Here is a 17,781-nt window from a genome sequence, read left to right as displayed (position 1 = left end):
GTGCTGAGATGAAGCGTGTACTACCATGTCCAGCCTTTTAAATTTTATTTATTCATTTATTTTTAGGTATGTTTATTTCATTTTATGCATATGAACATTTTGCCCACATGTGCGTCTGTGTACCATGTACTTGCATGGTGACTACAGAGATCAGAAGAGTGTTGGATTCCCTGGACCTAGAGTTACAAGCAGTTGTGAGCCACTGTATGGGTGCTGAGAATTAAACCTGGATACTCTGCAAGAGCAACAAGTGCTCTAAGCCACTGAGCCAACTCTCTAGCCCTTAATTTTTATTTAATTTTTTTTTCAGGTAGGAAGTTACTACGTAGCCCAAACTTATGGTTTTCCTGCTCCAGCCTCCTGAATACTGAAATTACTAAAAATATTGAGGAGTGCTCAAATATAACTTACCTCAAATGATTTGTGTGTCAATGCAAAGAAGTTACTGATTTTCTTGGCGTTTACTTCTTATTCTAAGGGTTAAAATCAGGATGCAGTTCTGCAATCCCAAACCCTGACCTTGAAGTCACAGTCTCTCAAGAAAACTTTGAAAGTAATTTTTTTCACTTTCCTGTTTACAGGATGTTTTGGGGGACAGTGGTTGTCCTTATACTGTCTATATTCTGTCCTCATTGCCATTCTTTCTAAGATGCATTTTTAGTCTCCCTTTCTTTGTTCCCATCCCACACTTTAATAGTTTTATTTTTTTTTCACTTATTTTTTTTCACTGACCACAGCTTCTCCTCCCTCCTCTCCTCTGATTCCCTTCCCTCTTAATATTTTACCTAACTTCTCAGTACAATATGGCAGCTGACTCCTCCTAATATAATAGTATAAAAGCTATACTATTTTTACTAATATTTTAAGTTGATTATCATGATGTATTGTGAGTTTGGAATTTTTAAAATGAAAATCACAGTATTATTTTTGTGTTCATGAAGGTTTTTAACATGTGGAACAAAACTTCTCTACCTTTGGACTTCATCACATACAAATCCTATCCCTGGAGCAAGCCCCAAAAAAGGCTATGTCATGGAACGAATTGTGCTACAGGTAATGGTAGTTCTTGATACATGGAGAGGCTTCACTGTGAATGTCTTTGTAAAAAGTGTTTGTGTATACCATGACTTGGGTTGTTAGTAAAGAAGCCTGATTAATCTTGTTTTAATTTCAGAGTCTGTCTTCAATTTAAGTGTTATAAAACCATTTCCTAGGCCCGCTCTCCTGTGTGCTGTGTAGCTGGTGTGGGGCAGAGCAAAAGATCTTAATCTTCAGATCTAAGGTTTTGTTTCCTTCAGTGTCATTAATCATTCTCCACTGGAATGATCATGATTAGATGACCTTAATTTTGGTTTTTCTGTGCATAAGTTAAATAAGGTAGGATTTAACAAGATTTCTCATGCCCTTTCAAAATTAAAGTGCAGTGAATTGAATTGTTTTCTAATATGTCAGCTTTTAATGTCTAGGGTTGTGTACTAATAATGTTCTTCCTAGTAACTAATTTGCATTTCTATTCTCAATTTTGCTGTGAATAATCTAAGTTAAAATGTCAAATAAAGGGATATTAAACAATCTGCTTGTATTTCAGGGCAAATGTCATATTAGAAGTCCACCAGATAATATAATTATAAATTGCTTAAGTGGATAATATAAGCAAATTAATTTTTAAAATAATGATGTCTTTCATAAAATTACATTAAAATCTATAACTGAAGCTTACCCTGGTGGTGAGGACAAGGGAGAGCTGGAGAGCTGACCAACCCTACAACTATCCAGGCTCTGAACCAAGGTTTTGAGTTGGCCTACTCCAACATCTACCCCATCTGTGATCTGCTGGAACACATGAAGGGGCTGGTTCTGCAGACCCAAAGCTTCAGGAGCTCCATGATACAGGGCAACAACAGAATATCCAAGAGGAGTCCCAGTGAGGGCCCAGCATCAGTAGTATAGCAGAAACCAGAGGCTTCGAACCAGACCAATGACTCTTTGCAATGAACACTTGCAAGTAAAGATATATGGACAAAGGGTTTATTGCATGACTCACTGTGTCACAATGCAGCTGCCTTGATGAGATTAATTATTTTCCTCTTAAATTTTATTTGCTTTTATTTTAGGGGGGAGGTTGCAAGAGCAGAGGATGGATATAAAGAGACAGGGAAATGAATAGGATCGAGATGCATGATGTGAAAGACACAAAGAATAAATAAAAAGAAAGTTTAAAAAGAAAAAAAAATTTCCAGTTTCTGAAAGAGTAAAACATGCCCTGTATCCATCTCAAGAAATATGTACATGCTTTTGAGAATGACAGGCTGTTGGTAGAAGAAGAAAAGAGAAAAGAAGCACCAGCTTTATACTTAATATAAACTTACCTAGATTGTTTTGAAAACTGTTTCCTGAATGACAAGGATGCTAGTAGGAAAAATGGATTATAATTGGGCAGTGGTAGTGCATGCCTTTAATTGCAGCATTCGGGAGGCAGAGGCAGGCAGATCTTGAGTTCGAGGACAGCCTGGTCTACAGAACAAGTTCCAGGACAGCCAGGATATGCAAAGAAATCCTGTCTCAGAAGAAAGAAAAGAACAAACAACAACAACAACAACACACACACACACACACACACACACACACACACACACACACACACAGACGCGTGCGCACAAAGTTCAGTGATTTCTGTTATTTTTTCAGGTTGATTTTCCTTCTCCTACATTTGACATTGTTTATACATCTCCTCAAATTGATAGAAACATTATTCCACAGTACAAGTTGGAAACACTGGAGAATGATGTAAAGGGAAAACTTCTGGATATTCTTCACAGAGACTCATCATTTGGGTATGCTTTGTTTATTCTTTTCTTGGGAATCTCCTGTGGTGTAAAGTTCAGGTTAAGGGCTTAATATTACAGCCCATGATTTAGAAGCGCTCTCGATATGGAGGAGGCTGTACAGCACAGCCAATGAAAGACTGTGGCTACATACAAGTCAGGGAATTATACAATGTATTTCTGTAATGCATGTATGGGTAGCCATGTGGAAAGAGGTCAACAGGGGTGGGATTTTTTTTTATTTATTTATTATGTGTACAGTGTTCTGCCTATATGTATGCCTGCAGGCCAGAAGATGGCACCAGATCTCATTATGGATGGTTGTGAGCCACCATGTGGTTGCTGAGAATTGAACGCAGGACCTGGGAACAGCAGCCAATGCTCTTAACCACAAAGCCATCTTTCCAGCCCCCAGGGGTGTCTTCCTCTCTGTCTCTTTAACTCATTTCTTTGAGACAGACTCTTACTGAACCCAGAGCTTGCCGAATGACTAGGCTGGCTGGCCAGGGAACTTTAGGGGTCCTCCTGTCTCTTCATTCCCAATGCTGGGGTTACAGATGCGTACTGCCACACCAAAGTTTTATGTTAGTACTAGGGGTCTGATCTCAGGTCCTCATGTTTGCACAGCAGACATTTTGTCCACTGAGCTATTACCCAGACCATTTTTACTATATGTGTGTACATGTATGCACATATAGAGTACAGACGTCAACATTAACTATCTTCCTTAATCACTTCCCTCCTTATTTTTTGAGACAGAGTCTATGACTGAATATGGAGCTTGCCAGCAAGTTGAATAGACTGGCTGGCCACCAGGCCCTAAGAATCTGCTTGTCTCCACCTCTAGTACCAGCTATTTTAAAACAAAACATTTCAGTGCTAGGAATTGAATTCAAGTCCTTGTATTTGGGTAGCAAGCACTTTCCCAACTTCCAGTCCTTTCTGTATTATCAAAGCAAATGGGCTGAGAGATAGATTTATTTTTATTTATTTTTTTTTCCCGGAGCTGAGGCCTGAACCCAGGGCCTTGGGTTCTACCACTGAGCTAAATCCCCAACCTGAGAGATAGATTTATAATAGGTACCAATTGATTAATTTGCTTAACCTATAAAGAACCTTTTCATAGGCCAACAAGGTTGTGCTTGCCAGTCAAGGCTGGTCACCTGAGTTTAATCTTACAGCACACTTGAAGATGAAAGGAAAGCACAGACACCAAAATTTATCATCTGACTGCCACACATGCTTCATGGCATGCATACCCAAGCATACATTGTGTATGTGCACACACACACACACACACACACACACACACACACAGCCAATAAATATTTTTAAAGAACCTTTTATGTCAATAAACAACTAAGTAGTAACAGAAAGGGATGAACAGGAAGTTCTTTGGGAAAGAACTTTTAATGCCTCTCAGACCTCTTACAAGACAAACCCTTAGTAAAAATTAGATATAAATTAATACAATGTTGTATCTTATATCCAAGTGGCAAAAATTTAAAATCATCATCCTATGAAGCTAGGTTGAAAATACATTTACACACACAGAATTATTTTATGGGCAAGATATTTAAAGGCCACATCTCTTTTGAAGAGCAGTTTAACAAAATCTGTAGATGTTATAATGTGTATATGCTACAAGCCAGCAATACTGCTTCCTAGGTTAAAGTAGAGAGAACCCTCATATATTTCCTTATGGAAACCAAAAATGTTCTTTATGATACTCATTTGGGTTGCTAAAAACTGATGGTTAATGTCTGTTGATGGAAATTATCCAGTTAACAACAGTGACTATTAAGGAGAATATAGCTATACATATTAGTACATGATATACTAGATGGAGAAACCAAGCAGCAGATGAGGATAATGTTACCACCAACACAAAGGAAATAAAATCTAAAACACCCACGTGGATAGTTCTGTATGACTAGACCATCTCTAGAAGCATCACACTGGGTTGTCTGTAGAATTAGGAAGACTTCTATCTAAGTTAGGGTTACTGTTACTATGATGAAACACCATGATCAAAAGCAAGATGGAGAGGAAAAGGTTTATTTGGTTTATACTTCCATATCACTGTTCATCATTGAAGGAAGTCAGGACAAAAATTCAAACAGGTCAGGAACCTGGAGGCAGGAGCTGATGCAGAGGATGATGCTTACTGGCTTGCTTCTCATGGTTTGCTCAACCTGCTTTCTTATAGAACCCAGGACCACCAGCCCATTGTGGGTGTGATGGACCTACCCACAATGGGCTGGGCTGTCCCTCATCCATCACTACTTAAGAAAATGCTCTGTAACTAACTATAGCTTGTGTCAAGTTGACTTAAAACTAGCTAGCACATCTTCTTTAGGTGCTTTTTGTCACATTTGTGGGTTTTTTTTTATACTGCACACGAGATTAATACATTTCACAGATGTGCTATATGCACAAAGATGAGTGGGTGAGCCAGACATGCTGTTGCACACCTGTAAGCCTAACATAGGCAACGGAAGCAGGAGGAACAGGAGTTTGAGGCCATATAAGAAACCTGGACTATGTAAGAAACCACCTCAAAAAGAATGAGTAAGCTGAGCGGTTGAACTTGGAATTTGAGGCCAGCCTGGTCTACATAGTGAGTTCCAGGACAGCTAGAGCAACACAGTGAAATCCTCTCAAAAAAAAAAAAAAAAAATTAAAAATGAATGAATGAATGAATGAATAAAATGAATAATAAAAGTGAAATATTTCATGAACATGTCATTGAACTTAACTCAATTTGTCCATAAAATTTCTTTTTCCCACTTTTACTGTTTCTCAATTCAACTGTATAACATTTTCCTAAAGATTCACGGCAAGCTGGGCGGTGGTGGCGCACGCCTTTAATCCCAGCACTCGAGAGGCAGAGGTAGGCGGGTCTCTGTGAGGCCAGCCTGGTCTCCAAAACGAGTTCCAGGAAAGGTGTAAAGCTACGCAGAGAAACCCTGTCTTGAAAAAACCAAAAAAAAAAAAAAAAAAAAAAAGATTCATGGCAGCATGTATTTTCTCCATAGCATTTGGTTTTACTTGTGTGGATAGAATCCTTGCTGTCTTACAGGGTGAGCACTGCTCATTCAACTCTTGATTTGTAGTGTCTGACATCTTGTTGAATTACCCTTCACTTTTAACAGCTATTGTACTTTTGTCAAGGCAGAATAATTTCCATCTTCAAATGAGGGTAGGTTAGTGATGTTTGCTGTACATTGATTATTTCTGTTTCATATTAGTGTTTTCTCTTTTAAATACTAGTTACTTGTCACAAATGAATACATTTCTTCTTTGACTTTTTAATTATTGAGATTATAGCTATGTCATAATTCTACTGAGAAGTAATTTAATTCTATTATATATGCAGACTTTCTAAAGAAGATAAGCTCTTTTTGTGGGAAAAACGCTATTATTGCTTCAAACATCCAAATTGTCTTCCTAAGATACTAGCAAGTGCCCCAAACTGGAAATGGGCTAATCTTGCCAAAACTTACTCATTGCTACACCAATGGCCGCCATTGTGCCCGTTAGCTGCATTGGAGCTTCTTGATGCAAAGTAAGTCCAATACATTTACTTGATGTTTTATTGTCAAATTTTCCCAGCAATGTGTTATGCTGCAGGGGTACTTCCCTTTTAACATAACAACAGTATAAGATAATGTAAATGTGTACATGTAATTTATAGAAACAATCTTTTTTATTGAAATGGTCAAGAAAGCATTTTGTATCATTTAAAGCATACCTAAAGAAAGAATTAAGCAAAAAAAGAAGTATCTAATTTTGAATGATATATTATATTAATATTTTTATTGATTATTGTGTAATTTATGATTATTTTAATAATTATATAATTGTAATAATTTATGGGGACAAAATTGATTTTTGAGGAAGCTAGAGTTTTGAAATAATATCAGAACTGATTCTGTATTTATACAGTAAGTTTTTCCTCCTTTAGAAAAAAAGAAAGGTACTAAGGGAAGAGTGGGAGGGTAGTAGAAAGTAGAAGAGGGGATAGTAAGGATGGAAGGGTTTAAGTGGGGATTGTCAACCAGAACTCAGTATGTATGAAAATTCCATTAGGAACTTCCTATGTAGACGAGGCTGGCCTTAGACTCAGAGATTGGCTTGCCTCTGCCTCCTAAGAGCTGAGGCTAAAGGCATGTACTGCTACACCAGCACTGGGGTTTTGAGTAAGAGCCATTTGATTCCTCTTTGTCAGGGACAGACTAAAGTTCTATTTTCAGTCAATGCAGTTGCATTTGCAAGAAATCACAGTTAACATATCAATTTTCTGATTCTAGATTTGCTGATCAGGAAGTGCGATCTCTAGCTGTGAGCTGGATGGAGGCAATTAGTGATGATGAGCTAACAGATCTTCTCCCACAGTTTGTACAGGTGGGAGTTTTTACTAGACTACCTTGCTTCCTACTCACCACCCTAGTTTCAGTTAGCAGGGAACTGGCTATGGGACCCTTTTCTCTTTTAAAATGCTATTACAATACAGCAGAAATGTTGGGGGCACTGTGTGAGAATATAGTATGATTCCCCCATTACTGTCATCCTCCTCATTGGAGTATGGCATGGGTAATATAGCATATGACCATGGGAACTTGTTATTTTCAGACTTCTTTTTTTAATTTCTCATGACAGGGTTTCTCTGTGTAGTTGTCTCTGGAACTCGCTTTGTAGACCAGGCTACCCTCAAACTCAGAACTCTGCCAGTCTCTGCCTCCTGAGTGCTGGAATTAAAGGTGTGCACCTGGCAATTTTCAGGAATTTGCCAGACTTGTGTTTTTGTTTTTTTTTCCCCTTGCTTTGCCAGTGAAATATAGTTAATAAATAGATAGTATTCCTGTTGATTTCAATAATGTGGCCTATATTCATATGATTCTTATTTTTTGAAACAGGGTAACTCTGTGTAGCCCTGGCTGTCCTGGAACTTACTTATGTAGACCAGGCTGGCCTTGAACTCACAGAGATCCAACTGCCTCTACTTCTTGAGTGCTGGAATTAAAGGCATGTGTCATCACGCTCAGCCCCTATAGTAATGTATTTTTTTAAAATATTTGTTTATTTGCAGTACTGTGGATTGAAGGAATGGCATTGCTTCTGCTAAGCAAGCTTTCTACCACTGGACTATAAAACCTAGCTATTTCATTTCTTTAAGTATCATCTTTTCGCCAATGAGTAGTATTTAGTCTGCATATTTGATGCTTTTATCTGAACAGTTTGGTATGGTTTGACTGCTAGTAACTCTTATTTCCTCTTACACATAGGCTTTGAAATATGAGATTTACTTGAATAGTTCACTAGTGCGCTTCCTTCTGTCCAGGGCATTGGGAAATATCCAGATAGCACACAGTTTGTACTGGTAAGATTTAAATTTTAAGTGGCTCCTTTCTTTTGCAGATATTGACAGAGTTGACATAATTGCTAAATATAAACAGTGTGCTCACGATACTTGCTGTGGGTAGCCAGTTGTGTAGTGAATCTATTATTTTAAGAAAGCTGAAATTTTTGTCTTTAGAAATAAAACCAAAATTAATAAAACTGAACAATATTTGAACATCATGGCCTTACAATAACTAATGAAACTTTTCTTGCTTATATGACTTAATTTTCTGGATATTCAAAATAGAACTTGTTAAGCTGATCTTTGAGGGAGCTTCATCTAGTTCTCAGAAGTGCCTGACATAGTATTTTTGTTACATTAGGCTTCTCAAGGATGCTTTGCATGATACACAGTTTGGAAGCAGATATGAGCATGTGTTGGGTGCTCTCCTCTCAGTAGGAGGAAAAGGACTCAGAGAAGAACTTTCTAAGCAGATGAAACTTGTACAACTTTTAGGAGGAGTAGCAGAAAAAGTAAGACAGGCTAGTGGATCAACCAGACAGGTATGTACCCATGAAAGAGAACACAAGTGTTGTTTTGTTTTTGAGACAAATCTCTCTCCATACCTCAGTTGGCCTCTGTATCCTCCTGCCTAAGCCTCCTGAGTGCTGCGATTGCAGATGTCTGCCACTATCCTTGGGCAGTTGGAATTTTGATAAGAACTATGTTGAATCTATAGATCAATTTTGAAAATATTATGATTGTAATAATGTACCTTTATTTTATTTATTTATTCATTTATTTTATTATTTAGGTTTTTTTTTAACAGACAGGGTCTCCATAAAGCCCTAACTACCCTTGAACTCACTAGGTAGACCAAGTTGGTCTCCAACTCACAAAGATCCTCTTGCTTCTGCCTCCCAGTGCTGGATTAAAAGTGTTCACCACCACACCTAGCCATAATAATATATCTTAATTTTTGAATTCAGCTTGTCTTCCAATTCATGAACACAAAGAAGGAAAATGTTTTTCTATTTAAATGTTATTAAATTCTTTCAAAAATTGTTCCTGTTTTTGTTATGTTTTGTGTTTTTGAAAATGGCTTTTTTTTTTACTTTATCTTGCAGAATTCTTGTCAGCACATACAGTTACACTTAACATTCAATAGGTACATAATGTCACAAAGTATTTAGAGTATTATATATGAGCCTCCATGAACATTGTTTATTTATTTTTCCTTTCCCAAGTAATGCTGCTGTGAACATTATTGCCCACATCTTTACCTGTCTTCTAGCATTTCTTCTTTTTTTGTTTTTGTTTTTTTTTTCTAGACAGGGTTTCTCCATGTAGTTTTGGTGCCTGTCCTGGATCTCGCTCTGTAGACCAGGCTGGCCTCGAACTCACAGAGATCCGCCAGGCTCTGCCTCCCGAGTGCTGGGATTAAAGGCATGTGCCACCGCCACCCAGCTTCTTTCTTTTTATGTTTTGAAAGGATGGAATCTTACTTTGTTGCCCAGGCTGGTCTCAGACTACTGAGTTATCTTGCAGTCTTGTTTCAATCACCCTAGTATCTCACTCTGTAGATACATGTCACTGCTCCTGGCTTGCTTTAGTTTCTTTATGGAATATTCCTATGGCCAAAATAGTCGAGTTAAGAGCTATATACATTTTTAACTATAATGACTTCATTAGATTGTTTTCTCTAAAAAGCCACACTAGGCATGATGGCGCACGCCTTTAATCCCAGCACTTGAGAGGGAGAGGCAGGCAGATCTCTGTGAGTTTGAGGCCAGCCTGGTCTACAGAGTGAGTTCCAGGACAGCCAGAGCTATATAGTGAGACCCTATATTTAAAAATAAAATAAAGGGTAGATATTAGGGGGTGGCCAGTGGTAGGTTTCCCATGACCTGGTAATGACCCTACACCCTTGTGTATATGGGCGTTCCTAATTGAACTCTGTGAGTTATACAGGAAAAAAGAGAGTCCATGATGTTGGGAGGGACATGTGTTCGGGGATGTAGGAGGAGATGGATATGAGTAAGATACATTATATCATCTACATAGATGAAATTTTCTAAGAACAGATCTTCAGTGCTAGAAGATGGTTGTCAGTAAAGAGCTTGCAGCACAAGCTTGAGTTTGGATGCCGGTACCCTCATAAAAAGGCAGCCTCGTGGTACCCACCTGAAATCTCAGTGCTGGGGAAATAAAGATGAAAGGATCCCTGGGACTCACTGGCCAGCTAGCCGAGCCAAATCATTAAGTTCCAGGTTCAATGAGAGACTCTGTCCAGAAAAATAAAGTGAAGAGTGATTACAAAAGACACCCACCATTTGTTGAAGGCCAGTCCTGACCTGTCTATGGGTTCTTGGTGGGAGGAATGAGGAATGAGGTAGTATTAGATAGAAATATAGACAGAGACAGTGAGAAAGACAGAGACACAGGATAGCTTCGGGAGCATCCTGGGTCAATACCCAGTTGCCCCAAGTTTAATCATGATGGGCGTTTTATACATCAGCAAGGGGAAGAGCAAAAGACGTCCCCATCTTGCCGGGCGGTGGTGGCGCACGCCTTTAATCCCAGCACTCGGGAGGCAGAGCCAGGCAGATCTCTGTGAGTTCGAGGCCAGCCTGGGCTACCAAGTGAGTTCCAGGAAAGGCGCAAAGCTACGCAGAGAAACCCTGACTCGAAGAAAAAAAAAAAAAGACATCCCCATCTCAAGGTCAAGGTATGAAGTACCAACAAGTGTAGACCTTCGAAACACCTGGTAACCATGCCCTTGGCCAAATCTTCCTATTATGCAGCCCTGCTGGGGCAAAGCAAGCTCAGACTTTCTGACCTTGAGTAAGGCCTTACTAGGGAGCCTCTGTGGTCCTCCACAACCATTGGCCTGTGGCCTCCATGAGTATGTACCTGCATACATATATTCATACTCAGAATGAATAGATCTTCATTTTCATGATGTACTTATAGAGGCAATCTCTTCCATAGGTGGTCCTCCAAAAGAGTATGGAACGAGTACAGTCCTTTTTTCTGAGAAATAATTGTCGTCTTCCTCTCAAACCAAGTCTAGTGGCAAAAGAATTAAATATTAAGGTAACACAATACTCTCAAGTTCATATAAATATCACAGTCATGCACGAGAAGAAGAGTTCCTTAATGCTAGTGAGGATGAGACCTATAGTTTGTAAGTACTAGGAAAGGGTGCCATTAGATCTGTTTTTCAGCATATTTTTAACCTAATCAGTATTCCTGAAAGACATAGTGTCAAGTTTTTGTTTTATTATTTTGGGTTTTGTTTGTGCACTTAAATTGGGGTTATGGTCTTACACTAGATTTTTGCATGTACTATTTTAAGGTAAGATTTTGTAGCTCTGTGTAGAGCACTTGTTTAGCATGTGCTAGGCCCTGAGTTCAGTCACCAACCCCACAAAAAATAAATAGATAAAATGTGATTTGATCTAGGCCATGAGATTATTAAAGTGTTAGTATTTAATTACATAGGTAATGAATTTCACCAGTACATATGTGAAAGTGGAGCTCTGTCCCAGATCAGGATGAGTATCACACGACTGTGTTCTCCTGAGAGATTCAGAATACTTAGAAGTTCAGGCAGGTATTCAAGGCTTTTGCACCAGGTTTTTAACTTTTTGTTTTTCTGCCTTTATAGAGTAGCTGTTTTACTGATATATACCATGTTTAAATTTCAAGAGCTATTTATATATCCATATTATTGACAGATCATGTAAATTAACATCCATTGCTTAATTTGCTGTAATTTAAAGCAACAGATGAAAAGGAAAAATATCAGGGACAGTAAATTCAAAATTTACTTTTCATGTTGGTGTCAACCTTTCTAATGCTCAGTGTTGTGTTTGCAGTCATGTTCTTTCTTCAGTTCTAATGCTATGCCGCTGAAAGTCACAATGGTGAATGCCGATCCTATGGGGGAAGAAATTAATGTCATGTTTAAGGTAAGATGACTAGAGGTATTCTGTGGGTTTTGTCTCTTGGGTTCTTTCATGGGGGATTGGTTTGGTTTGGTGTGGTTTTGAGACAGGGTCTCTATATTATCCTGACCATCTTGAAACTTGCTATGTAGACCAGGTATTGAACTTGCAGTTAGGTACCCATGTGCACCACCATTCTAGGCTTTTTCTTGGGTTTTGTTTTTTATTTTTTATTTTTAAACTTTATTTTATGTGCATTACAGACAGTTGTGAGCTGCCATGTGGGTGCTGGGAATTGAACCCAGGTCCTCTGGAAGAGCAGGCGGTGCTCTTAACCACTGAGCCATCTCTCCAGCCCCTTGTTTTTGATTTTTAATTGTGATTTCTCTGTATTGCCTAGTTAAAGACCTGGGCTCAAAGGATCCTTCTCCTTCTTGTTTTTCCCAAATAACCTGGGGCTATACTATGTATTTGCACCATGTGTCCAATTAGGTCACTGGGGGAAAAAGACAGCTTAAAAATTCTTTATTCGAATTTATTAAACATTTATTCAATATTGAAGTTGAATCAGTAATATTTAAGATAGTGGTACACACCTGTAATTCAATGCTCAGGAAGACCATAAGTTCTAGGTCAACATTGACTGTGAGACCCTAATAAAAAATAGACCAACAGGAACAATTTGAGTAGTTCTGTAAAATTATTACTGGCATAAAATCTTCCCAGATAGGGCTGGGGACAACTGCAGCCCTTGGCCAACCTGGTCACAACAGGCAGGCATCCCTAGGTTTGCCAAGCTGCAAAACCATAGAGTGACATTACTTAGGGGATTGTTTGTGTGAGACAGCATGTCTCAGTATAGTCCTGGCTGGCCTTGAACCCTGGATCATCCTGTCATATTTTCTATTTGCTGGGATCATAGGGGATGCCACCATACCTGACTATTGATTTTTAGAAACAGATTACCTATGTGATGCACAAGGACTGGAGTATTAGAAAATAATCTATTACCTGTTGAAATTTTGTGAGTTGTGATCATAATGTGTAAACCTTGAAGAAAGACTGGAGAGTTCTGGTTAATTCATTAAGTTGATTAATTGGAGGTTCATAAAGATAGCTTAAATTGAACCTTCTTTGATAGATACAAATTTCTGTTTGTTTTACTGATATTTGTGCCTTTTCTTAAAACAATATCATCTATTTTGCTGGGTGGTGATGGCACATACCTTTAATCCCAGCACTTGGGAGGCAGAAGCAGGTGGATCTCTGTGAGTTCAAGGCCTATCCAGTTCCAGGATAGGCTGAAAAAGCTACACAGAGAAACTGTGTCTCAGAAAACCAAAAAAAAAAAAAATCTATTTTAATGATAGGCATTTTATAAGTTGTCTCAATATTTGTTAAGGTAAATCTTTCTAAATCCTTTTCATAATTTTTTTGGCTTACCTCAAAAATATATTTATCATTGTGTTAAAACTGTACCTCAGCCAGGTGTGGTGGTATATGTGTTTAATCCCAGCATTCTAGAGGCAAGGGCAGAAGGATCTTTTGAGTTCAGGGCCAACCTAGTCAATATAGCCAGTTTCAGGCTAACCAGGGCTGTATAATGAGACCCTGTCTCAAAAGATAATAACAATAAGATAAAAATAAATTATGTAATCCAGTTTTAAAGAGAAAATGAACATTTGCTGACATTCCAGTTAGACTTATTCATTTGGGAAGGACTAATATTTAGATTTATTTATTGTGTATGTATGAATGTTTGTCTGAATGTGTGTACATGCTGGTGCCCTCGGAGATCAAAAGAAGGCATAGGATCTTCGGAACTGGAGTTAGGGACTTGTGAGACACCATGTATAGGTGCTGGAAACTGAATCTAGGTCCTCTGCAAGAGCATCAAGTGATCTTAACCTCTGTGTCATCTCTCCAGCCCCAAAAGGACTAATATTTTTAAGTGACCTTTTATATTGAAATGATTGTTGATTTATAGACAATTATAAGAAATTACCTAGAGGTTCTTGTTGACCTCTTATATAACTGTAATGTAACATTGTAGGCAGAATATTAGCATTGAGACAGTCAAGAAACAAATTATCACAGATCCCTGTGATTGCCTTTTTGGTTTGGTTTGTTTTTTGAGACAAGGTTTGTCTGTGTAGCACTGGCTGTCCTGGAACTTGCTCTGTAGACCGCCTCAGAGATTCCAGTGCCTCTACTTCCCGAGTGCTAGGATCAAAGGCATGTGTCACCACCACCTGGCTTCATTTTATTTTTTAATTAAAGGTATTTTACATACTCTAAAATTCAACTTTTTTTTCTTCCTTGTTTTTTCGAGACAGATTTTCTCTGTGTAACAGTCCTGGCTGTCCTGGAACTCAACTTTGTAGACCAGGGTAGCCTTGAACTCACTGAGGTCCACTTGCCTCTGCCTCCCAAGTGCTGGGATTAAAGGTGTGCAACACCACCACTCCGATTAAAATTCAGCTTTTTAAACATACTGTTGAGCAGAGTGCAGCTCAGTGGTAGAGTGCTTGCCTGGTGTACACATGGCCAAGGACTCAGTCCCCAGCATCTCAAAATGAATTAAAATGTACTCTTCATGAAATGGAAACCAAAAGCGTTTTAAGTAAGTTTCTCTAGCACACCAGAGAAGAGTACAGTGCACTCTGAAAATCCCTTCTCTCTGTGCATGGCCTTCCAAACACCCCTCAGATCTTACAGCATGTAACAAGTGCTTGGGGAAAGCTACCATTTTTATTTCCTTGATTTCAAGGTTGGTGAAGATCTTCGGCAAGATATGTTAGCTTTACAGATGATAAAGATTATGGATAAAATCTGGCTTAAAGAGGGACTGGATCTAAGGATGGTGATATTCAAATGCCTGTCAACTGGCCGAGATCGAGGTAGGTCTGTTAGTGGGGTCTTGATATCTTGCTTTTGTCTCATGAAAGTAGCTTATTGTTGAACTTACTTTTGGTTGTATACTTACAGGTCCTGGTGCAGGCTTACTGGGGTCTCATTTATATACATCTAGTATTATTTGTTGATTGGATTATTTATGATCAAATCCTTTTAAAAGCAACTACAAAGCAATGGGCAGTGGTGGCACATGGTTTTAATCCCAGCACTTGGGAGGCAGAGGCAGGTGGATCTCTGTGAGTTCAAGGATAGCCTGGTCTACAGAATGAGTTCAAGGACAGCCTGGACTACAGAGTGAGTTCCAAAACAGCCAGGGCTACACAGAGAAATTCTGTCCCCAAAAAACAAAAAACAACTACAAAGCATTTAATAGAATTACTAAGAAAACAGCTCAGTAGGTAGTCATAATAAACACTTTGTAGTAACAAGAAGTGTAGATTTTTTTTTTTTTTTTTTGGTTTTTCGAGACAGGGTTTCTCTGTGTAGCTTTGCGCCTTTCCTGGAACTCACTTGGTAGCCCCGGCTGGCCTCGAACTCACAGAGATCCGCCTGCCTCTGCCTCCCGAGTGCTGGGATTAAAGGCGTGCGCCACCACCGCCCGGCTAAGAAGTGTAGATTAATTGACCCAATAAGGACTTTAAAGCCAACTTTAAGTTCATTTAAAAGAATGATAAGCAGCGCTGGTGGCAGTGCTGGTTACCGAGAGAAAAGGTCCGGGGGCATGGCCACAACCACCTAGTAGCAGAGCTTTATTAGGAGGAAGAGGGGTTGGGGAGAAGAACCAGGCCTTGGGGAGACAGAACAGAACAGAGAGAGAGGGTAGGGTCTGAGTCATGGCTCTTTAAGGTACAGGTGGGCTTATAGAGCCACGCCATGCATGTGCAGACTGCGTGACCACACTGCGATACTTGATCACCAGAACACACTGATGATGTAAGACACAAGACCCCTTGTCTGGCTCCTGAACTGTGCATGTATGGTCATGCAGCTGGAGCACAGTAGATTCCTAACATCATTTCCTTAGAATAAATAGTGATAATGAGGTTTTCTTTTTCTATGAGAGTAGATTTTTATTTTGTTACTCAGTTGATAAATTTTTCAGTTTTACTTTGCTATTTGTGTGTGTTGGATGGGGTAGGCACATGTGTATGGAGGTCAGAGGACAACTTTAAGGAGTCAGTTCTCCTCTGAGTTCTAGGGATTGAAACCAAGTTGTCAGGCTAGCATGAACACTTACCCACTGAGCCACCTCAGCCCTCAATTGATAAGTTTTTGAAATAATGACTGATAACCATTCATTATTTGATTCATTTTACATGTTCATAAATGACACCATCAGTGTTCTTGTTTGGTTTTGGTTTTTCAAGACAGGGTTTCTCTATGTAGCTCTGTACTAGAACTTTGTAGACCAGGCTTGCCTGGAACTCACAGAGATCCACCTGCCTCTGCCTCCCAGTGTTAGGATTAAAGGTGTGTGCCACCACCACCCGGCATTACTTTTATTTTACTTAATTTATGTATATGGGTGCTTTGCTAGCATGTATGTTTGTGCACTATTTAGTGTTTGGTACCTGCGCATGCCAGAAGGGGGCATCAGATCTCCTTCCACTGAGGTTAAAGATAGTTGTGGGCTAGCTACCATGTGAGTGCTGGGATTTGAATCGGGTTCCTCTGGAAGAGAAGCCAGTATTCTAAACTGCTAAGCCATCTCTCCAGCCCTTGGGTGCTTTTAAAAAATAAAGTAACAATTTTGGTTGCTCACATTTTTCATCATGGCTTGCCATATTTGGTGTCTAATTTCAAGGACTGAAAGCTATAAATATTTTAGAGATTTACTTTGGGAACACACTTTCACACAGTTTGATATTTTGTTTGTTAAAGGCATGGTGGAGCTAGTTCCTGCTTCAGATACCCTCAGGAAAATCCAAGTGGAATATGGTGTGACAGGATCCTTTAAAGATAAACCACTAGCCGAGTGGCTGAGGAAATACAATCCTTCTGAAGAAGAATATGAAAAGGTGATCAGCATTTTTTTTATTCTGAAGAACTTTGTCAAAATATATTATGAAAACTGTTACTACTTCTCTCAAGACCTGCTATGGTGTTAATATGGCTTAAGAAAGACCATGATTACTCTGAATGGTAATCTAAGAAGACTCCAGCTTCGTTTAGTTTCAGTTCCTGTTTTTAGCAGCTGGTGAAGAGTCATGCTTTGATACGGCATTTTTCAAACCACTTTGCTTCTGTTGTTCCCTCCTCTCTTCCCTGTCCTCTGCTCCTTTGTGCTCTCTGTTTGAAAAGACCCCAGTTTTAATGTCATTTAGATGCCTAATTTAGGTGCCAACAATGTGTCATTTTTATAGATATTAAAGTGCTGTCCTGTTTGTTGACTTGTGAAGGAAAAGCAAGAGAATTTCTTTTTGACAAGTTCTCTCTACATAGTCCCTGTTGTCCTAGAACTCACTATGTAGACCAGGCTTCGCTTGAACTCACAAAGTTCTGCTTGCTTCTGCCTCCCTAGTGCTGGGAGTAAAGGCAACCATGTCTGTTGCCGTTTTTTAATATTTTGTAGTCTTGGGAAGCAGTATGGCAGAAGACAATGTTTATTCATTTTACTATTTACTTGTGATTTCTGATGAAATCCAAATGATTGTTGAACAGTGTGCATTAAGCACCTTCTTTGCATTTGACTAAGGAGGATTTTAGTGCAGTAGAGTCTATTGCCTGTGTTGGATTCTGGCTTTGC

General features: G+C 39.0%; 1 protein-coding gene across 3 annotated transcripts in view; it reads left to right on the top strand.

Moving 5' to 3' along the window:
* The window catches only part of Pik3c2a (phosphatidylinositol-4-phosphate 3-kinase catalytic subunit type 2 alpha), a 137,465-nt gene that overhangs the window by 103,733 nt on the left and 15,951 nt on the right, over nt 1–17,781 (top strand). For all 3 annotated transcript variants that reach the window (XM_076563618.1, XM_006992972.4, XM_015986485.3), the window contains 10 exons: nt 942–1,053; nt 2,689–2,834; nt 6,205–6,393; nt 7,139–7,232; nt 8,114–8,208; nt 8,552–8,732; nt 11,161–11,265; nt 12,051–12,143; nt 14,890–15,019; nt 16,917–17,053. In XM_076563618.1, the coding sequence (XP_076419733.1) occupies nt 942–1,053; nt 2,689–2,834; nt 6,205–6,393; nt 7,139–7,232; nt 8,114–8,208; nt 8,552–8,732; nt 11,161–11,265; nt 12,051–12,143; nt 14,890–15,019; nt 16,917–17,053 (1,282 nt within the window). The remainder of the gene's footprint in view (nt 1–941; nt 1,054–2,688; nt 2,835–6,204; nt 6,394–7,138; nt 7,233–8,113; nt 8,209–8,551; nt 8,733–11,160; nt 11,266–12,050; nt 12,144–14,889; nt 15,020–16,916; nt 17,054–17,781) is intronic.

The sequence above is a fragment of the Peromyscus maniculatus genome, chromosome 1 (genome assembly GCF_049852395.1).
Source record: "Peromyscus maniculatus bairdii isolate BWxNUB_F1_BW_parent chromosome 1, HU_Pman_BW_mat_3.1, whole genome shotgun sequence".
Classification (NCBI taxonomy): Eukaryota; Metazoa; Chordata; class Mammalia; order Rodentia; family Cricetidae; genus Peromyscus; species Peromyscus maniculatus.
This window is presented reverse-complemented; position numbering and strand designations above follow the sequence as displayed.